At 46.5% G+C, this 24,050-nt stretch overlaps 1 protein-coding gene across 1 annotated transcript in view; it reads right to left on the reverse strand.

The window, feature by feature from the left end:
• TBCB (tubulin folding cofactor B) overlaps positions 1-23,646 on the reverse strand; it is a 128,840-nt gene extending 105,194 nt beyond the window's left edge. The window contains exon 1 of the mRNA XM_078660932.1: positions 23,307-23,646. Coding sequence (XP_078517058.1) covers positions 23,307-23,423 — 117 coding nt within the window. The 5' untranslated portion in view covers positions 23,424-23,646. The remainder of the gene's footprint in view (positions 1-23,306) is intronic.
• Between the last annotated feature and the right edge of the window lie 404 nt (positions 23,647-24,050).

Consider the following 24,050-nt stretch of genomic DNA (forward strand, 5'->3'; position numbering starts at 1 on the left):
CCCTTGCAGGAATAATCCTTATAGAAAAAAAAACAAAGGAGGGGTGGAGAGTTGGTGTTTTACACGAAACACCTGGGGTGGATTCGGCCTCCCCTTACAATTACTAGCAAACAAAGATCCACCCAAGGAAGATTGCAATTAAATGAAGGTTGATCATAGGACAAGTGTGTTTCCTACATTGGTAGGGAGCACAACGTGTTCCTAAATACCCCTCACACACCAAAAGGGCCCTTGGTGTCAGGCTTCATCATAGGGGTCTTCGCATCCCTCTACGGAATGCTGCGTGCTACTACCAACGAATACGTGGGAGCACTGATGTAATCACTGTGTGTGGTGTGTGAGAAAGGTGGTGAGAGGTAGGGTCAGGAGTGAGTGAATGTTAAAAAATACCTAGCATCATAGGAGTAAAAAATGTCATAAACCTTGGGGCCGTTATTATTAAAAATGTGTGGAGTGGAGGTGTGTTGTATTAATGTACAAAACCTCCTGTGTGTGTCAACATGTTTCGAAAGCATGCTGCTTCTTCAGGACGGGTATACAGATCCCTACCCTACTCACGTGTGGTGTGGTGTGGTGTGACAATGTCAGTTTCTACCAATATTGCATGTAGACAGAGGCTACAAAAAAAAAAAGGACACATTGGTCTCAATATTTATAAGTAAAGGAAATTCCTTATTCGTAATCTGAAAAAGAAACACAATGTAGGAAAAGTCGGGGTATAAATGATATTACAGATGTAGTATTTGTGACCAGTATGGCTGATAAATACAGTGTCTACAATGGGAGCAAACTACAAATTATCCGTGCCAGTGTGGTGTCCTGTAAAAAAAGGGGGCAAGTACAAGACATACACATGTAACAAAAAACACACACACACACTAAAAGAATGTTGTCTCAGGGGGATTTCCACAGTGACTAGCAATTGTCATAAATGCAGGAAAACAGTTAAGAGGGAGAAAGATCACATACTTGCAGTCTTTTAAACCAATGGCCTCATGAGTCTTTGAACGAGAGGGACCCTGTGCACATTGCACTCTGTGGATATAAAATGATCGTTAAAACTGCTGCATCTGGTCGATGCATCCTGTTATTTGGAACAGATCTGTCCTCTTTGCAGCGGCTATGCCATACTCACATGTTCCGAATTACTGCCTCCCATGGAAGTACTCTCGCGGCTCCGTCGATGCAGTCATGTCGATTTTGGCATGTTTTTATATTGTGCTCAATTGGTCCGTATCGTTCCCGCCACCGACGGCGAGTACGTGGGCTTCGGTAGCGCTCCATCACTGAGCATCCAGATTGGTTGTGGGGATTGTTAATGGCCCGGAAGTGTTGTCAAATCACCCAAAAGTGCTTTCAACACTAGACCACTCACTTCCAGAAAGTGGTGTTTGTGCAAGGAGCGTTTCCTATCATGCGCATTTCAAAACAAAGGGTGGACTAAACGGAAGAACCACGGGGGCGTGGTGGTTTACTTGTAGTTACTGGGGTCGTCAGATCTACTATTGTTTAAGAATAAAAAATAAATGAAAAGGGTCACATTAGCTTCTGGGGTGCATTGGACCCTCTGTGATGAAAGAATATCAAATGCAAAAGAATTCTTACTGAGGAATATTACCGGACCTTTGATTAATATGCCTCGGATGAGTATTTCCAAAGCCCTTGTTGGTAGTTGCCAAAAAAGGTTCATTGTTGTGGTAATGATAAAAGCAATAGGAAATGGGGCTATAGTTCTTAGTCACCTTTGTCTGTTATACCAGGGCACACAAAAGAATTTTAGTAGGTGAAGGAGCATGTTCCCACAAAAAACAGGTCTGGTGAAAAAAAATCTAAAAGAAAGGTGGGGGCCCTACCTCATCATAACGTCCATTTCTTTATGGTGGCAAAACAACCACAGGTCTTGTTTTATCATGAGAAATTACTCCAAGATATATTGTTGTTGAGGCCTGTTATATTGGTGCCCGGACGGAACACCCAGTGTTGTTCTTTTTAAAAAACAGGCCACTTTCAGATCGTAATTGCTCTATGATTGTCCACTGGAGATCATTCACTGCGTGTGTAGCGGTCAAGAAAGGTGTCACCAAATTTTGTTGTGCTTTTTTTTCCATCAGACTTTGCTTTTGTGTTCCCCAATGCGGATTTTTGCTGGTCGTGATGTCATTCCCACATACTCTAAACCGCAGGGGCATGTGATCATATAGATGACGTTACGGCTGTTGCAGTTGGTAAAAGTCCTTTGTTCCCATTCACTGCCATTCCTGAACCTGATTTGTTTGCTTTTTTTGGTGAGGTAACTGCAACCACAACAATGATGGACAGAATGTGGATCAATGTCACACATTCACCCCAGTCCAAAGATCTGGGCCCAAATCCATCGTTTTTCTACTCCACACCACCCTGGGTTAGACAATGGCGATATGCAAATCAGCGCTGACCCTGTGCCCCATGGGAACAGTCCAGTCCGAACTACAAAAGCCATGTCCTTCCCAGAACGGAAACAAGCATCCGAGGACCGGCCCGGTTTCGAGGTAACACCTCTCTTCAGCCCGGCTAGCTTGATTCCATTGGTGTGGAGTGCCTGGGACTCACGTCTGAGCATCCCCAGTACACTTAGAGCGGTAACTGCAAACACAACAATGATGGACAGAATGTGGATCAATGTCACACATTCACCCCAGTCCAAAGATCTGGGCCCAAATCCATCGTTTTTCTACTCCACACCACCCTGGGTTAGACAATGGCGATATGCAAATCAGCGCTGACCCTGTGCCCCATGGGAACAGTCCAGTCCGAACTACAAAAGCCATGTCCTTCCCAGAACGGAAACAAGCATCCGAGGACCGGCCCGGTTTCGAGGTAACACCTCTCTTCAGCCCGGCTAGCTTGATTCCATTGGTGTGGAGTGCCTGGGACTCACGTCTGAGCATCCCCAGTACACTTAGAGCGGTAACTGCAAACACAACAATGATGGACAGAATGTGGATCAATGTCACACATTCACCCCAGTCCAAAGATCTGGGCCCAAATCCATCGTTTTTCCACTCCACACCACCCTGGGTTAGACAATGGCGATATGCAAATCAGCACTGACCCTGTGCCCCATGGGAACAGTCCAGTCCGAACTACAAAAGCCATGTCCTTCCCAGAACGGAAACAAGCATCCGAGGACCGGCCCGGTTTCGAGGTAACACCTCTCTTCAGCCCGGCTAGCTTGATTCCATTGGTGTGGAGTGCCTGGGACTCACGTCTGAGCATCCCCAGTACACTTAGAGCGGTAACTGCGTACTGTGTACTGGGGATGCTCAGACGTGAGTCCCAGGCACTCCACACCACTGGAATCAAGCTAGCCGGGCTGATGAGAGGTGTTACCTCGAAACCGGGCCGGTCCTCGGATGCTTGTTTCCGTTCTGGGAAGGACATGGCTTTTGTAGTTCGGACTGGACTGTTCCCATGGGGCACAGGGTCAGCGCTGATTTGCATATCGCCATTGTCTAACCCAGGGTGGTGTGGAGTGGAAAAACGATGGATTTGGGCCCAGATCTTTGGACTGGGGTGAATGTGTGACATTGATCCACATTCTGTCCATCATTGTTGTGTTTGCAATTACCGCTCTAAGTGTACTGGGGATGCTCAGACGTGAGTCCCAGGCACTCCACACCACTGGAATCAAGCTAGCCGGGCTGATGAGAGGTGTTACCTCGAAACCGGGCCGGTCCTCGGATGCTTGTTTCCGTTCTGGGAAGGACATGGCTTTTGTAGTTCGGACTGTGCTGTTCCCATGGGGCACAGGGTCAGCGCTGATTTGCATATCGCCATTGTCTAACCCAGGGTGGTGTGGAGTGGAAAAACGATGGATTTGGGCCCAGATCTTTGGACTGGGGTGAATGTGTGACATTGATCCACATTCTGTCCATCATTGTTGTGTTTGCAATTACCGCTCTAAGTGTACTGGGGATGCTCAGACGTGAGTCCCAGGCACTCCACACCACTGGAATCAAGCTAGCCGGGCTGATGAGGTGTTACCTCGAAACCGGGCCGGTCCTCGGATGCTTGTTTCCGTTCTGGGAAGGACATGGCTTTTGTAGTTCGGACTGGACTGTTCCCATGGGGCACAGGGTCAGCGCTGATTTGCATATCGCCATTGTCTAACCCAGGGTGGTGTGGAGTGGAAAAACGATGGATTTGGGCCCAGATCTTTGGACTGGGGTGAATGTGTGACATTGATCCACATTCTGTCCATCATTGTTGTGTTTGCAATTACCGCTCTAAGTGTACTGGGGATGCTCAGACGTGAGTCCCAGGCACTCCACACCACTGGAATCAAGCTAGCCGGGCTGATGAGAGGTGTTACCTCGAAACCGGGCCGGTCCTCGGATGCTTGTTTCCGTTCTGGGAAGGACATGGCTTTTGTAGTTCGGACTGGACTGTTCCCATGGGGCACAGGGTCAGCGCTGATTTGCATATCGCCATTGTCTAACCCAGGGTGGTGTGGAGTGGAAAAACGATGGATTTGGGCCCAGATCTTTGGACTGGGGTGAATGTGTGACATTGATCCACATTCTGTCCATCATTGTTGTGTTTGCAATTACCGCTCTAAGTGTACTGGGGATGCTCAGACGTGAGTCCCAGGCACTCCACACCACTGGAATCAAGCTAGCCGGGCTGATGAGAGATGTTACCTCGAAACCGGGCCGGTCCTCGGATGCTTGTTTCCGTTCTGGGAAGGACATGGCTTTTGTAGTTCGGACTGGACTGTTCCCATGGGGCACAGGGTCAGCGCTGATTTGCATATCGCCATTGTCTAACCCAGGGTGGTGTGGAGTGGAAAAACGATGGATTTGGGCCCAGATCTTTGGACTGGGGTGAATGTGTGACATTGATCCACATTCTGTCCATCATTGTTGTGTTTGCAATTACCGCTCTAAGTGTACTGGGGATGCTCAGACGTGAGTCCCAGGCACTCCACACCACTGGAATCAAGCTAGCCGGGCTGATGAGAGGTGTTACCTCGAAACCGGGCCGGTCCTCGGATGCTTGTTTCCGTTCTGGGAAGGACATGGCTTTTGTAGTTCGGACTGGACTGTTCCCATGGGGCACAGGGTCAGCGCTGATTTGCATATCGCCATTGTCTAACCCAGGGTGGTGTGGAGTGGAAAAACGATGGATTTGGGCCCAGATCTTTGGACTGGGGTGAATGTGTGACATTGATCCACATTCTGTCCATCATTGTTGTGTTTGCAGTTTTTTGGTGAGGTGGCACGTGCTGCAGTTCCCACATGGAAAGTGGCCTTGAATTGGGTGAAGACTGGGGTTCTCATTGGCTGTAGTTGTATCTAAATGCGGCCGTGTGTGAACCAGCATATCCTTCAAGTTTTTGCCCCTTTTGTGAGCGAACAGTGGTTTATCCAGGCTCAGGTTGCCGCTGTTACGGATTCTCAAAAGTTTGACGATTTTGGATATTTTGTTTGAATAAGTGTTATAGGTGGTCACACAAATGGGTCTGGCCTCCTCATCTTTGTGTGTCTTGTCTTCTAATAGGGCCTCCCTATTATTATTCTGGGCTCTCTTCATCACTCTGTCATTGACACGGATGGGATAGTTCCGATCGGCGAGTTTGGTTTTTAAGTCTGACGCCTGTGATTTGTAGTAAGTCAGGTTGGTGCAGTTCCTCCGGAGACGGAGGAACTGCCCGTAGGGGAGGTTGTCACATAGATGACGTGGATGGAAGCGGTCATATAAACAACAGACAGTACTTGGCTGTAGGCTTGAACTGTGTGGTAGTGTTCAGCGTGCCTCCCTCTGGGTATATGTTTAAGTCTAAGAATACCAGACTGTCACTTAATGTGGTGCTGGTAAACTTCAGAAAAATATTCTGTTGGTTAAGTCATCCCATGAACTCCTCGGTTGATGGAACGTCTCCCTCCCAGATGACCAACACGTCGTCAATATACCTCTTCCATGTCTTGATGTTGTGCCTGAAAGGGTTGTTCTGATGTAGGATCCTGGCGGTCTCTAGATGGTGTACGTAGAGACCTGCCAGGCTGGGAGCAAAAGTGCTCCCCATGATGGTCCCATGTTTTTGTGGGTAGAGAGTATCCCCATATTGGAAGACATTTTTGGTAAGTGCCAAGCTGATGCACTCCATTAGGAGATTCAGTGGTGTGTGGTATTCTCATGTGTTGCTGAAGAGAAACTCTTCCATGAAGTTAAGTGTACAGAGTGGGGTAAACTTGTGTACAGACTCTCCACGTCAAGCCCCAGTAGTAGTTGTTATAAGGATCAAAAGTTAGATCTTGTAGTAGCTGAAGTACCGCTTTGGTATCTTTGAGGTAGGTGTCTGTTTTTTTAATTAATGGGTGGAGGAAAGAGTCTGCAAATTTAGACAGGGGCTCTAGTATAGAAGCAATGCCTGAAACTATTGGGCGACCTGGAGGTTGTTCCAGGATCTTGTGCATCTTGGGGATGGTGTAAAAGTAAGGGGTCCGGAGTGATTTCTGGATTAAGAAAATCGGCCTTTTTTTTGGACACCAAATTGTGCGCTAAAGCTTCTTCCACCATTCCTGTGATTTGGATACGTAAAGATTCTGTGGGGCCTTATTGTAAGATGGCATAGTTTCTTCTGTCTACCAACAGTCTTCTACATTCTTCGTCATATGCCATTGTGGTCTGAATTACTATCGCCCCACCTTTGTCAGCTGGTTTGATTGTAATATCCTTGTTAGTTGATAGTGGTCTTCTTTTTCCAATCTGGTCGTGTTCTGGAAACAAGTTTGGTCGTCTGTGGTTATCTCCCCTAGGTCTCTCATAACAGCCTTCTCAAACATCAGTAATTCGACTGGTAGTGTGTTGTCTGGTGGAGTGAATGTTGATTTCAACCGTAATCCAGTATCAGATGGTTCAGCCGTGGTGGTATCCTTCTCTTTGAAGAAAGCCCTTTGTTTCAATTTCCTCATGAGGTCCTGCATCTCCGCATGGATTTTGAATTTGTCTATCCTGTTTGTTGGTACAAAACCCAATCCTTTCCTCAGGACCTGCTTCTGGGTGTCAGTCAGCTGTTATTTTGTTAGGTTCAACACTAGACGCCCCTCTTGCTTGTTGATGCTTGGTTGCTGAGTGAGCCAGTCATGCTCCTCGTCGAGACGCGTGGATCCTCTACTCCTTCTGTTGTTCAGGGTACACTGCTGCCTCTCCTGTTCCTGCCCAGTCTGGGTCCAGGGCATATTCCTAAAAAAGGAGGTTGCCCGTAATTGTTATAAATCGTAATCAGGTGCCCATTGTGGGTATGTAACCCCCCCCCCCCCCCCATCATCGGCGGTGGTCCGTAGGGATACTGGTGGTAGGGAGGTGGTGCCTCATAGTTGCCCCATCCTCTTCGTCTGAGATTATACGATCTTGGGTACTGTTGTCCTCTTCTCTGGTTCCTATACGAGTTACTCCTGCCTGAGTTAGAACTGTTGGTACTCGTATTAGATGCATCACTCTTCTGGTCACTGTTGATGTCCTTTGGTACATGATCATCCCTCGTGTATGGATAGACTCTCTCATGGCTGAAGCGTTCTTTATCTTTCCTTAGTTTATTGAATTTACTTTGTTTGAGTGCGACTTCAAACTCCGTCATTTGTTGGTTCAGTTCTTCTAGGCGTTTTTTTAATACAGTGTGTGATTGATATGATTTCAGTTGTACCTCCAATTTCTGGGTATCTATTTTAAGTTCCTGTGCTAATCGTGTGGCTGTTTTTATGATCAAGACTAGCAAGTCCTGGGTACAATGCCACGATATTAGTGACCAGTCGTTTTTGAATGCTTTATCGATCTGAAAGATAAAGGGTTCCTTCCGGACAATCAAACCCTGTGGTGCCGCATTTGCCCTCAGGTACTCTGTCATGACGAGGCCATGTAGTGCCGTTTTGATTTGGGTTCTCCTCTGGTTGGTTTGTTCATCTCAATCTGTACTGCTCAGCCCTTCAAAGGGATTGATGGCTGCCAGGATCCTGTCGATCTCATCTTCTCCACAGGTGAGGCCGGTTCCTTCGGTCATGGTAGGCACAGTGGGTGGTGTAAAATTCGGGGGGGGGAATGTGTGCGAGTTGTGTTTACGTGGTGCAGCTATGTGTTAAGCAAAGAAGGTTAAAAGGTGTGGTTCATTGACCACTCCTGAACTCAGGCTCTGGGCTGGAGTTCTAAAGCCAGGAATACTGGTTGACTCCCACAGCTGTGCGCTGTCTAGATATAGACGAAAACGAAGGAGGGAGTGGAGAGTTGGTGTTTTACACGAAACACCTGGGGTGGATTCGGCCTCCCCGTACAATTACTAGTAAACAAAAAGATCCACCCAAGGAAGATTGCAATTAAATCAAGGTTGATCATAGGACAAGTGTGTTTCCTACATTGGTAGGGAGCACTTCATGTTTCTTAAATACCCCTAACCAGGGGTGTGGAATTTTCAAAATAATCTACTTGTCCAAGGGACAAAATGCCACGGAGATCTACATGTCCCGTAAAATCCACTTGTCCCACCTACTCCCGTCCATACATCAAACATAAGGGCTGACGGAGAAACAAGTGTATGCATCACCATAAATGCATGCACCTATGGAATGAGGGGCTAAATGTTTTGAAAATATGTATTTACTGATAAAAAAATGAACACCCTTTGGCTTGCCTACAGACAGACAGAAGCATGTTTCATGCCCTGCCAAGGAGAAAACGGAACCCTCATGATCGGTTTGCCCGCGCCATCAGTCTTGACATTCTTGAAGAATGGACGATGTACCGCACTGATGACAGTGCCATTAGTGAACCAAGAGGCACGGCAGAAGTGAACACTGTATGTGACCAGAATATAGAGCAACATTGTAGTCTATATTAATTCAAAAACAGGTTTTTGTATAGCACATATTCTGAACGCATGCATTTGAAAGTGTTTCCCTTGATTATTTAGAAAAAGTTAGTTTTGGTGAATTAAAATATTTGCCTAAGATCACACCATTTAAGCATGGAAGCCAATTTTCAACTAGCCAGGTTCTCTTTCACAAACTATGAGTATTTAAATGGTGGCCCCCTGGCTTCACACAAGCACTGTCCGAGTGTTCTAGTTGTGTTCATTGGCAGAGCTCTGCAGATGTATAAACTAGCACATATCAACTGAACAAACCACCAGATTTTTGTACTGCTGCCAATTGAAATCAGTATTTTCTCTTCTTTAATGGCACCCTTCATACCTCACCACTATTTCACTAGTCAAGTCATTTTAAGACTTAACTAGTATACTGGACGGGGATACGTTATTCTGATGAATAGAGCAGTTTTAATGATTATTTTTAATCAAACACAAGTCAAAGATGTCTGAACAATGAGAATGCCTCAGGCAGCAAGGCAGGTCTCGGCTAGAGTGAGAAGTTGCAAACAGGTAGCAGTGAGTTCCTGCTCCACTATGTAGTTCTGGTCTACCCTTAGAAGCTAACTTGGGCCCGCCTAACATTTCAGTTATTTGGGGCACACAAGCAACACTTATTACAGTGCTACACTTCACACACTGTAGAATTCATTCCTCTTTATTTTGAGGATGACAGGCTGAGTGGGGCCCAGTAGCAGCCCTCGCTCCCTCTTCCAGCTGACAGAGCTACGGGGAGGCGGAGGTGGGAGGTTCACCACACCACTGAGTAACAGATAAGAAGGTAAGTGTAATGTTGGGATGCATTCTAGTAGCTGGGTGTGGGCGAAGCTAGGGGGCCAGAGGAAGGGGAGGAGCGGACACAGGAAAGGGACAGTTAGAGTAGGGACAGAGACACAGAAGGAGGTAACCAATAAAGCTGCTTTAGAAATATACATAAAGAATTGTCTGTCGTTATTTCAAGACATGACAACTGGCGATGAGGGTGGGATTGGTGTGTCTACCACCCACTGAACCCTGCAGGAGCGTCCTGTCCCGAGCAGCATCAAGAAAAGAGAAGTGCTGCTGTGAGGAGTGAGGCTGCCGCCTGAATTGAGAGGCCAGCAGCAGGTGAACCCACTCCCCAGTCAGGAGACTGTGTGGAGCCCAAGAGGAGCCGAAGCAACAAGCGCCGGGGCGCTTGAGAAGTGAAGCGCTCGATCGCCAAAACGCGACTTACGCCGGATGCGTGCAAGTCGGCATGCGCTGAAAGAGCAGAGGTCGGGAGCTCACCCCGACTCTGCCTGCCCCCACAAGTCACGAAGGAGTGCCCCCTGATGTTGTTTGGTGCCCCCAGGAAGGCCCCACTGACCAGCGCTATCGTGCGCCCAAAAGACTGAGCTCGAACGCTTCACGACATCGGGATCTCACCCCCGATGCGTGAGATTTGGCAAGGTGACGCCGAGTGAGCGCGGGACACAGAAAAGCAAGGTGGGAGCCCACCCCAACCTTACCTGAGCGTGGCAAATGTGGAAGGGGTGTGAAGACCTGGAAAGTGCTGCCCCTGAGACCAGATGCCGGTGAGTCCTGCTTGAATTGATCCGGGTGAATGGACTGTGAGGAAGTCTCGTGTGAACCGAGACTTCAATGACTGGCGGCCATATTAGAGTCAGGCAGCTTGTAGAGACACCCCTGTTCAAATGCCCAAGCGGCCATCTTTAAGTCAGGCAAGCAACAAGCATTGGCACACGTAATAAAACAAGCATTGGCAACAAACATAGGAAACAAGCATTGGCGCACATAATGAACAAGCACTGGTAGATGGAAACAAAAACATTGACAAGTGCAAATTTGCAGCAATCCAACAAGCATTGGCAAATGCAAGAGACAGATAAAGGCAATAGTAAAGCCACAACAGTACAACAAGTACAAGCAAATGCAAAGGTTCACAATAAACAATCACGAGCAGATGTAAGAGAAAACAAGCACGAGCCAATGCAAGAGGCTAAACAAGTAAATGCAAGAAGTGCAATATGTAGACAAGCACAAGCAGATGCTGGAAACACAAATGAAACAAGCATTAGTAAGGGAAATAAAACAAGCATTGGTAACAGAAATGAAACAAGCATTGATGCCTGCAAGTGAACAATAGGGAACCAGCCTTGGCAAGTTAGAGGAACAAGCATTGGCAAATCTAAATGAACAGATATTGGCAAACGTGAAGGAGCAAACATTGATACACGCAAGCGAACAAGCCGTGGCAAACGTAATGAAAGAATACGCATCAGCCAGATGAAATAAGCACCAGCAAATGCCAGAGACAAGCAAAACGGTGAACACAAACACGCACTAATACAGGTGACAAGAAAAGGAATGAACAAAAGTAACTGTTAGCAACGAGCACTGGCACATACACAATTCACAGCGCATCAAGCACAAGCCAATGCCGGAAACAAGCGAAGACTGCACTGAGTATAAACAAGCAGGGATGACCACAAGCTCCGAAGTCAGCGAGCACAAGCAAATGCAGATCCCGAATGTAACAAGCACGAGCAAAGACAAGCGCCAAAGTAAACATTCAGCACCACGTGAAGACAAACAATTAAAAGTAACGGGAGCTAAGAAAATAAATGATCCAGAAGCACGAGTGGAGGAATGTCAAGGAAGCTCTCTCTCATCAACGAAGTGATTGGATAACCTACACTAATCCAGAAAAGACACATGAGTGAACGGGATGTCAAATGTGCCAGTCACCATCACGGAAGAGCCACCAACCACCTGCAGCTACCATGCAACTCTAAAGAAAGCGAGCCACGAGTCACGCATAGTGTAGCTGAGTGGTGGCCATTCGGAACTCAAGAAATCCAAGTTTCATTAACTAGCGCCTATCGAGACAGTTGCGAAGCTTACCAACCTCAGAGGAAACAACCAGACCAAGGATCTCGGCCAAAGGTGGTCAGCAAATAAGACGGGAAGCAAAGTGAACAATCCTGCAACGGTAGCAGACGGAAACTTTCCTCCCTCATGGCGGTGGATACAGCAACCTATCGGTCCAATCCCTGCATTGAAGTACCGCCCCCAGTGACACAGACTGACAGTCAGAGTTTGGGCCCCAAATGGAACCAGTGGCTGGAATCATTGGACGATTTCCTCAACGCAATCGGTGAACGAAGAGATAGAAAATGTCTGACACTACTCCTCCAGCTGGTAGGTCATGAGGGCCGACGTTTATTCAGAACATTCCCTGAAAAGGACACAGAGACCTATGAGAGACTCCAAAAGAAGCTACGTACCCATTTCCATGCACCGGTAGACGTGGATCATGCTCGCATCGCCTTCACCACAGCACGGCAGTAACCAGGAGAACCACTGCCAAAATTCATTGCCCGGTTGCAAAGCTTGGTACCCGGCTGCTACTTCAATACCTTTACAAATGAAGAAGCTTTTCGGCTTCGGATAATCGAAGGCTGTTCAAATGCAGACTCGAAGCGCAAGATTCTTCAGGGGCAGTGGTCGCTAAGGAGAATCATCAAAGGGGCCGAGGTTGGAGTGCGGGTCGAAGTAAGACACATATCAAACAAAACCAGAAAAAGGGAGGGTGAAGGCCGAGCAGAGCCAAGACAAAAGAAGAGACAAAGCGTCATGAAATACTCCGAGTCAACAACACGAAAGACCAGGATGAGTCAGGATTGCGATAGCGGCACTGATACAACCTTAAGGAGTTATTCAACCTCAAGGAGTCAGTCAACAGATGGTGCAAACAGTTCTGAAGCAGATGAAGTGTCAAGTGGGTCAGATCGCACCAATGGACCGGATGACAGTCTGTCCAACAAACGCGCAAGAAAGGCAAAACATAGAAGACTGAACCAATCAAGTCAACACTGGAAATCGGTACACGACCACACACAAGCATCTCACTGTTCGAGAGACGAGTCCGAGGAGACGTCAAACAGGAGAACACACCACACCGGTAACACAGATGTCAGTACAACACACAAGTGTGAAGAGGAAGTGAACCGCATAAGATGGACCGATTTATCCAGACAACGAAAAGGGGAAGACAAACGCGTTCATGACACTCAAAATAATGAAGAAACGGAGAGGAGGTCATCATCATCATGCGAGAGAGACAGAAATGAAATACCTTGGGGATCAAACTCAAGACATGAGTACGTGGTTATCGAACAACCTCTCCAGTGAATTGACAACGAAGACACCTCGAGAAAGATACCCGGAGAAACACCTCAAAGACAACTCTGGCGTGCAAAGCAACTCGTCACGGACTACCCAGTTCCGAAGTCCACTCGTTAAGACATTCTCAAAGGAACGTTCTCAAAGGAAATTGACAGAGAACTCCTCTGATTCAGAAAGCATGTCGGTCCGATCCTTCGAGTCGACAGAGTCGTGATCCCAACAAGTGCCACGGCGTCAATCATCCGAACACACCAGAGAACCAAGGGACATTCTTCCCGTCAAGAGCGACACGTCTCACACCAATGTCCATGCACACTCAATCACTCCACCAGACAACCTGTCATGTCAGTCACAGGTACATCAAGACACAAATACTACACCGTCACCCCGGATAGGGGCAGCGAGGTTGACTCGAAGGTCCTATAAAAGGAAAACAGATATAGTGGCCATTAGCACCCAGATAGGAACGGACCAACCAGTCGATCTGCAAGGGAAGCCAGACGTGTCAATAGAGACAGGTCATCATCGGATGAGAACGAAACATACAAATACCCAGCCGGTCCCAGGGTTCACCTGTTCCAGGCGCGAGCGGGAGTGGGTGAGACAACCAGAGACAGCAAATCAGTCTCCAAGCCATACCAAGATGATCTCCGCAGTTCTTACCCTACCGTCTGGTATCCAGGACTCGGAACAGGAAGACAGTGTTGTTCTCAACCGGACAAGGCAAAAGGAAGTAAAAATACATGCAGGCGCTCGGAAAAGAACCAGAACAACATCCCCTCAGAAAAGAGGTCGAGCGTCACTTGAACAAGAGTCACAAAGGAGGACAGACTGCCGATATCAAGCTGAGTTCTCTACAGACGCCTCAGACACTGAAGGTGAGTGGATCACTCAGAAGTTGAGTGAGAACCACCATGAATCTGAGCACATGCACATCACACGAGAATTCGTGCAAGTGCAAAGATGCACTCTTCTAATAAAGGATGCTCTCGTCGAGGAGACAGAAGGCCACACAACGCAAACTGAGATGCGTCTCCATAGCTCAAGCGAACAGCCCGCGGACTCGTATGGCTGATCTAGGAACTCTAAATATGTTAGACGCTAAGTTCATTTCGTCAACAAGGGGGGGGATGTAATGTTGGGATGCATTCTAGTAGCTGGGTGTGGGCGGAGCTAGGGGGCCAGAGGAAGGGGAGGAGCGGACACAGGAAAGGGACAGTTAGAGTAGGGACAGAGACACAGAAGGAGGTAGCCAATAAAGCTCCTTTAGAAATATACATAAAGAATTGTCTGTCGTTATTTCAAGACATGACCGTAAGGAAAAAACAGCTTCAACCTTTTGAAATGGAAATAGAGCCATTGCGCTGCCTGTTCTCGCCCGGGTCAAGCTTTGCCTTTTCTGCTGCTGTGTGCAGGATATTGAGGAAATACCCGTGGGCGGTGAGGCTTGCAGAAATGTCCCTCATGCAGACCCCCTGTGCGGTTGTCTCACCTTGGGGCACAATAAAGGACGGAAAGAATGTCTTGCTTCTCAAGGGGGATCCAGGCTCCGAGCAGATGGCCTGTGCCCACAGCCACTTGCCCTGTAGGTAGTGCGCACACACTTTAAAGTGGCGTTTGGCGCTTTAAAAATAAAAGCTGGACATTCTTTTTCTTCACCGTATGGATCGATGTGGCATGAATATGCTAGCATTTGACTTTCAGTGCTAATAAAAGAATGGCTTTTTTTGCGGTTTTATATACCGCCAACTCGACCTGAAGGTATTGGAGCGCTTTACAGGAGCGCCAGTTACATTTACAGAAGGACACATTAATTTTTTTCGCTGCACTATTACATTGGCGCAGTTGCACAGGAAACCAAATGGGTTATGCAGAGGGGACATTTAGGTTGTAGAGTCCCAAAATGTGCCTTCTAATCCAAGCTCATGTCCTTCCTTTACCAACGTGGTGTAATCTGGACAACCTCTTTACCTAATTATCCAGTGTCCTTTAGTTAGCAATTAAGCAAGCCTGGCAGCTCAAGAAAGAAACTGTAGCGCCGTGGCAGCTTAAAAGAAATGCGCACAACGGGCTGAATTATACCCACTAAAATACTAGGCACTGGCGAATTGAGCATTTTCTCACACAAATGGGAAAGATATCGCCCATTTGTGAAGGAAATTGCCCAATATAGCAATTCTGTGTCGCACATCTAGTGTGAAAGGGAGTTCTAATCTGCTCTCTGGACAGCAATGGAAACATGCGCAGTTGGCACGACTTAAAGCACGGCTCCAATAGCAGCGGTTGGTAACATCTGGTGGTACTTCAGGTGTGAAGTTAACTGAATTCTGGGGCACCCGGAGCTAGAACTAACACCGAACATCATGGGCAACATAGACACTCGTTCCTGATATGTTGTCAACAGCACAAAACGGGGGGGGTGGCACTGGGGTGGCAGGGGCACAGTGAATTTGAAATACAAGGCCGAAAGTGATACATATGAATATTCAAAACACCAAAAACAGGCAGCGTAGTGCTGGGAGGATTTGGTAAAAGGTCACAAGCCGTAGTAATCAGGCAGTGACTGGGCCCTAATAATAGGGACTCAGTGGGTTCTTGATCAGGCCAGGCTTGAAACCCGATAATCTTTTAATCTTTGAAGAGCAATATCCACCCTACTACCTCGCCCCCTCCCTTACATTAACCAAACGCATCAGGTTCATTTAGCTTTAGGGTATACACTCTCCCGCTCGTCCCCCCCCCGCTTGCTTTTGGTTGTTGCTCTATTTCAGTAACTTGCTCTTTAGAATATAGGTGACGGCCCCACTTCACCCCCTGGCGTGCACACAACCATGGAGGCGTTAGCTAGCTGCAGTCTACATGTAGCTTTTAGACATGCTCGTGCACCCCATCCTCATCATCTTACAGGTCGGCAGTGACGGTAAGGTAGGTGGAAGGGGGTTGGGGGGACAGGGGGTAGGGCTGCTGCCTCAAAGCACACAAATGGAACCGTCCTACCCGAACCAAGACAGAGGCAGCAGCATGAAGAGCTGATGGCTCGTAAGGCCGAACAGACTCCCCACCTTACTGTGTTTGATGCAAATGCAGCGGTACCCGGATCCTTTGGCGGGCTTCTCTGGAAGTGGAAACCAGTGATCATGTTTATAGAGGTCTGCTAGCGCCTCGCCCACCGCCCCTTCAAAACCCGCAGTCTGCTCTCGCTCACTCAACCCCGAAGCAACGAAGATAGGAAGCCGGCGGCAGCACGGATCTCTAGGTGCCCATGGGACAGCAGGTCTAGGTAGTGGCGGCGGCAGGGTCCTGCGTCATAACGGGGCCTCGTGTAAAGAAGGGGGGGAGAATGTCTTCTGATTTTCGGATCCCTTGGATAGTTAGGGACGCTTGATAGTGCCACAGTGTGTGGAGTAAGTTGAAGTTCGTGTGGCTGTGGTAAAGGGACAGTGACTGTTCTCTGGGACAGTGGGATACGGCTCCCAGCTAATTCGGTCTGCAGCTAGTTTTCAATACTCGGTTGTCTCCGGCCCTATCAATCGGCAGTCTCTCGGAGGCCCACAGACAGGTCCTTAATCAGGCCGGGTCAAGTTACCTCTTATTTTGGATCCCCGTACTGCGGCGCCGCTTTACTGGGCCCTCTGCCTCAGCACCCCCAAATTTTATGCTGTCTCACGCTCCAATAACAGCGATGAGAGCCCGCGCTTTCTGGAACCATAAGGACACGCATTATACACGGTCTCTCACAGCAGGCGTGCGCACCAGTTCTATTCTAATTACAGAGCAATCTGCAAGCTGAGCAAAATATAACCCTTTTGAACACTCTACAAGTGCTATGGCGGGCATTATGGCAGTGCCTATTTTACCTTAATGTATTGCCTCGCGGCGGCCACAAACTCCTGCTTGCTGAGACCGAGTGACGTTTTCACTCCCTAAGCCAATCACTGTCTAGAGCCCAGTTATGGGCTGCTAGCCAATCAGAAGCCTCCAAAGGCTTCCGGCATGCTTATCGGATTGGCTGAGAGCCCCAGAGTGCACCCAGCCTGTCTTATTTATGTGATTTAATGTCTACTTGTCCGTCGGACGAAATAGACATTAAATCTTCTTGCCCACCGATAAAAACAACTTGGTTCGGGCGTCGGGCGATATGATTCCCCCACCCCTGCCCTCACACACCAAAAGGGCCCTTGGGGTCATGCTTCATCATAGGGGTCTTCGCATCCCACTATGAAACGCGAAGTGCTACTACCAACGAATACGTGGGAGCACTGATGTAATCACTATGTGTGGTGTGTGAGAAAGGTGGTGAGAGGTAGAGTTCGGTAATATGCCTCAGTAAGAATTCTTTTGCATTTGACATTCTTTCATCACAGAGGGTCCAATGCACCCCGGAAGCTAATGTGATCCTTTTCATTTATTTTTTATTCTTAAACAATTGTAGATCTGACAACCCAGTAACTACAAGTAAACCACGCCCCAGTGGTTCTTCCGTTTAGTCCGCCCTTTGTTTTGAAATACGCATGATAGTAAACACTCCTTGCACAAACACCGCTTTCTGAAAGTGAGAGGTCTAGTGTTGAAAGCACTTCCAGGTGATTTTACAACACGTCCGGGGATTTAACAATCCCCACAACCAATCTGGAGGCTCAGTGATGGAGTGCTCCCGAAACACACGTACTCACCGTCGGCGTCGGGAAGAATACGGGCCACTTGAGCACAATATAAAAACACGCCAAAAATCGACATGACTGCATCTACGTAGCCGTGAGAGCACTTCCATGCGAGGCAGTAATTTGGTACATGCGAATACGGCATAGCCGATGTAGAGAGGACAGATCTGTTCCAACTAGCAGGATGCATCAACCAGCTGCAGCAGTATTGACGATCATTTTTTTATCCACTGAGTGCACTGTGCACAAGGGCCCTCTCGTTCTAAGGCTCATGAGGCCATTGGCTTAAAAGACAACAAGTATGTGATCTTGCTCCCTGTTTTTCTGCATTTATGACGATTGCTTGTCACTGTGGAAATGCCCCTGAGACAACATTCTTTTAGTGTGTGTGTTTTTTGTTACATGTGTGTATATGTCTTGTATTTGTCCCCTTTTTTTTTTTTTTACAGAACACCACACTGGCACGGATAATTTGTAGTTTGCTCCCATTGTGGACACTGTATTTATCAGCCATACAGGGTCACAAATACTACATCTGTAATATTTATACACCTGATTTTTCCTACATTGTGTTTCTTTCTCAGATTACGAATAAGGAATGTCCTTTACTTATAAATATTGAGACCATTGTGTCCTCTTTTTTGTAGCCTCTGTCTACACGTAATATTGGTAGAAACTGACATTGTCACACAACAGATGTGAGTAGGGTAGGGATCTGTGTACCCGTCCTGAAGAAGAAGCAGCACGCTTCGAAACATGTTGACACACACAGGAGGTTTTGTACATTAATACAACACACCTCCACTCCACACATTTTTAATAATATCGGCACCAAGGCTTATTACATTTTTTACTCCTATGATGCTCGGTATTTTTTAACATTCACTTACCACTCACTCCTGACCCTACCTCTCACCACCTTTCTCACACACCACACATAGGGATTACATCAGTGCTCCCATGTATTCGTTGGTAGTAGCACGCTACATTCCGTAGAGGGATGTGAAGACCCCTATGATGAAGCCTGACACCAAGGGCCCTTTTGGTGTGTGAGGGGTATTTAAGAAACACGATGTGCTCCCTACCAATGTAGGAAACACACTTGTCCTATGATCAACTTTCATTTAATTGCAATCTTCCTTGGGTGGATCTTTTTGTTTACTAGGAATAATCCTTAGCCACTGTCAGGTTTTTTTAAAATTTGGGTCTCGTTGCAGGAATGGGACGCAAACAAACAAGTTTCATGAGATACCGGTTGAGGCTGATCTCACTCGTCGAAAGAGGAGGTACAACCACTAACAAGGGATTATGACCTGGCTGGTGCTACCTGATTGGTGGTGAGAACGGACAGTCTATGTGTTGATCTCCATTGTTGTTATGATATTCCCAAGTGTTCATGGGAATGTTCGTTTTTTAATGCTGCTGTCAATAAAGTAAAGAAAGTACAGCATAATGCTCACCTCCGAGTCCTTAATAGAATTGAACCTTTCCGTTACAATAGCTAGGATATTTTTTATTCTCAGATCTCACCACCACCACCACCACATCAATTACACATGCTTACACCACCCTTTTGGGTGACTTCAACCTCCCAGAAAACACAAGCTCAAATAAAACGAGACACCCTTTTCAACTTACTGACACATGCAATGTGGTACAGCATGTCACACAATCATTAAAGGCCACACCTTCAACGAGTCTTCTCAACATCACTAATTCAATGCAAATCACCCACACCCTAGACTGAACCAACCACTTTGCCATCCCTATCTCATAACTCAATGTCTTACCAACAAACAAAAAAATCAGTACAAAAGAGAAGACCATACATTTAGAGCCTTGAAACACTGCTCTCTCGCGAACCTAATACTTTATCTCATTTCATTCAACTCCACGTCCAACGCCAATACCCCTCTGAAGCAACTTGCACACTTTTTCTGGAAAACTATGGGAACATTCACACCGCAATTAAAACATGCAGTGCACCCTAACGTTTTAGGCAACCATGTTCTACTGCACTCTTAAGACATTGCTGACAAACAATACATCCCCAGACAGGAAATAAAATGGAAGAAAAACACAATTCGCAAAGACCTCATAATAATGAAGTTATTCCAAGAAACACGCAGATAACTCATCACACCAGTCAAAGCCTATTAATATACCAACACCATCGAAATGCTTTTCGAGACAACCAAATAAACCAGGACTCACCTATTCCTCACTCCATAGAAAAGCACAATCGCAGCAACTTCTTCTTCAGTAAAAAACACAGAAGACCCACAACACTTCGACACCACCAAACTTGCTTCATCTCCAGGGCCCACCCCTTCCCATAAAATCCCACAATAGTCATCCTTCAAAGTCCTACCTCTTCTAAGTCCCGCTGACACACTGAACTCCTTCATGGCTTCTTTCCATGAAGATTAGTTCTTAAACTAGTCCTTCAACAAAAAACACTCTGTGGCCGCTCCCTCACTCAAGGCTTCTTCCCAAAAGATCTCAAAGCAAGTTATATCCGTCCACTCCTGAGGATGCCTTCGCTCGACCCGGATGACCTCTCCAACTAGAGGCCCATCACTCACCTACCATACATCAGCAAGATCATTGAAAAATAAGTCTATGTTCAACTCCAAGACCACATTAATGCTAACCACCTCATGCACAACGATCAGTCTGCCTTCAGATCATGCTGCAGCACAGAGACCACCACCTTGCACATCATAGATGATGCCCTCCTGACCATATATGAAGACACCTGTCTCCGGATATTGCTCGACCTCTCAGCTGCCTTTGACACAGTCGACCAACCCACCCTCTTACATATCCTTGAGTTCTCAAATGGGTTTCACTGACAATCTCATTCACTCGCTCTCCTTCCAACTTCCTACCCCACACCAGTTTGCTTGTATGGGTATCAATTGGGACCTGGAGGCACCCATCATCAGCAGAGCCCCCCTGGATATATGGTCTCCAGGTCAACCTCTATATGGAGCTCCTTGGCGATCTACTCGCAGATAACATCCTCAATATGCACAAGTATGCTGATGATACATAACAACCAGAAATACTTCTCTGCTTCAAACAAGCAATGTGTCAAACACTGCCTGATCATCATCCAGACCTAAAGGACCACCGCCTACCTGAAGCTCAAACCTGCCAAAACAAAATCCTGTTATTTGTCAAGAAGAAACAGTTCAAACCTGCTTCAATTACATGAACTTTGACATTTCAGAAACCCAACTTTCACTGAATGCCATGTCACTTGGATTCACCCTGGACATCAACCTCAGTGTAGTGTAGGTGTTAGTATCGTTGGTAAATGTTTTAGTACATAATCTGTATTAGCTTGGAAGTTAGAACTTCCATATGCACATTCTTTGTTCTACATTTTTTACTTGTAATTGGAATCTTGTAGGCAGATTCTGCTAGGCTCTTGAAGAGTCAACTTCGTGTCCTGCGGGTTGGAATAAATTATATTATTACTACACATACGTTCCTGTGTTTCCTTGGATATTACTACACTCAGCCTTAAGGAACACACTGGCAAAGAAAGAAAACACAACACAAAGACATCCTAGTACCAGATCTCACTTCTAAAGAAAGAGTTTCTTCCAGAAAGTGCATTCCGAACTGGTGTTCACGCCCTCGTACTTTAACACCTTGGGTGCTTCCCAGATTTTTCCCCTGTGCTGAACCTTATTGATTCCCATTGTTCATGACGAGCTCAGCTCGTCATGAGCACCCTAGAGGTATACCTCATGACGAGCTGAGCTTTTCATGAGCATGGAAGGGGTTAACATATGGATGGGGGAAGGCCCTGCTCAATTGCCGCTCAGCCTCCACTGGCACCCTTTAAAAGGAATCTTACAAGCTGCAGCATAACGCATCCAGGACCTGAAGAAATATGATCACATCAACTCTAATTGAACTCCATTAACTTCTCTTGCCAGCTTTCACGATCCTCAAAACAAGCTTCATCATTCACAAAGCCATCAAGACCAGTACCCTCAAGCCAACATACCACTGTATAGACTGCAGACTAAGAAGGGTAATAAACAAAAACAAAAAAGCAGTATGCATTTTCCATCTATGCACCCAGGATCTGCAACAACATCTCTGTATCCATCACAACTAACCCATTTCTGCTCCAAATCAGTTAAGACTTGAAGACACACCTCTTTAACGAGCACTAAGAAACAATGCATCATCAGTTGACACACCAATTGCTTCTCCTATTACTCATTCATTGACTTTATGCTCGTCTTTCACCCTGTCCGGTGCTCTGCTGCCTTTTGGCTAAGTTTGCGCTATCAAAATACCACAGAGCAAGATACAGGCATTTACTTTAGCAAAATTTTGTAGAGGAGCCAATTAGGCCTCCTCTCACACTTTTGCCAACCATAAACGTATTCAGTGTATATATTCATTCTCTAAACCTTTATTTAGAAATATTTGGAACTCTAAATTAATTTCCATAGTTATAATGTTGAAGGACAGCAAGGCTTTGGTATTCTTCAAAAGCAGTGACTAGGGCAAGGGATGTAGAGTTAATGTCTCAATACATACTAGTAATCCTCATTATCCTTAGTCCAACTGGTCCTAGTCATAGTAATTATAACCCACCCACTCCCTTTGCCTTTTAGAGTTCATCTAGGCTTGGTAAGGTCGAAAAGAATGCTCAGAAGGCTATACCGTTTATGGCCCCCATGTGGGGGGTTGGGGGGAATTAGCTTGATCATTCTATATGACCTTTCTCTAAACTTCAAAAGTAATGCCTATGGGAGGACGAGTAGGACTAAGGATAATGAAGGTTACCAGTTGGTAGATTAGATATTCTTAAAGACTTCGAGGTCTACCCAACATATATTTTCTACCCTTGCCATACAAACAGTTGGTGATTGACTCGACCAGTCAATCACCAACCTCCCTGGTCACCTGTCAACCACAGGGAACAAGTTCAGATATTAACCAGATTACTCAAAGCCAATCATGTGAATGTGCCTCTTTTTCTTAAATGGCTCTGGTGTACACTCGCTTTTTACGACTTATTCTCAGCAAAACTGAACCCTTGTGTGCCCCCCTGACTCCAATCAAGGTTCGAATACTTCAAGCAGTAAGAATTCATCGCAATAAAACCTCTCATCAACCGGATCAAAGTCAACTCCATCGTGCTGTCAAATAAACACATACAACTTAACCCATCGCACTTTGAAACTCCTAGCACATGACAACCTATCCCCAATTGTCACAAAAAAATCCCTCTAAACAAACTATGAAAAGGCACGAAATGTAACGCAGGCGCCTCTATCACCAGGATAAGTGGGTCCTTTCAAGAATGCAGTAGACAACCTTGCAGTCAAAGCTTCTGACGTATAAATCAAACATATTCAATGATTATAATTTTCTCTCCTTTTAAATATACATCGATTCCAACGCAAATTAAATTAATGGGGGGGGTACTCAATGTTTCACGTAACCTTCCTCTTAGTTCCCTTCAGTAGTTACTAAGTGTTGGCACCTAGGATTTTTACCCCGGAAACCTCCACCTCAAAGAGCAGCAAACCCCAGCATCATACCTTCAACTCGGCTAAGGTGAGTCCTCGGTTGAAGCGCTTCTCGGAGCTGTATGAGTTCAAGGTGCTGCTGATCAGCACCGTCACCATGGGTGCAGAGTGCACGACTGGCCCACTCATGGTGTCGAAGCCTGTTATTACAGGTGAGCTGACGATGAATACGAATGGGGCTCTTCAGCTTGGGTGGTATAAGAGCAGGATCCTAAAGTCTCAGCCGGTGTTCCGATAACATGTAAGTGAGCTCAGAAGCCTCTTCCCATGCTTTCTTCAGTGCGTGCTGTGGTCTTTGAGTCGGCTTCTAGCCTCGCCCAGTTCTACCAAACGCAGAATGTGAAATAAGCTCAATCGCCCGTCAATAGAAACCGAATCCTTAAAACGACTACAAGCGACTACAAAAGGCAGAGCTCAAAATATACATAACTAGTGATAATAACATTGTATTTGTGTCGTTTTCTTTCACGCAGATGTCAGGTCTGTCATCTATATGGATAATGAATGGAGTGCTTATGTTATTAAGCGTGTCATTCACTCTGGAACCTCTTATTTCACAGTTCATTGAGAGATTAAGTGAAGAGCCCAGAATCACAGGATGTTGAGTTACAGCCGAGATTAGAACCTGGCTCCCCAACTCTAAAGGGGGCAGCTTTGGCCATATTCTGTCACATTGCCTACGTTGATGCTGACTGGACATGCGATTGCCTATTTGAATGTTGCATTTTTTTCTTTGTAGTTTGGTGTTCATTTCGC

Source organism: Lissotriton helveticus, chromosome 9, assembly GCF_964261635.1.
Source record: "Lissotriton helveticus chromosome 9, aLisHel1.1, whole genome shotgun sequence".
NCBI classification, from domain to species: Eukaryota; Metazoa; Chordata; class Amphibia; order Caudata; family Salamandridae; genus Lissotriton; species Lissotriton helveticus.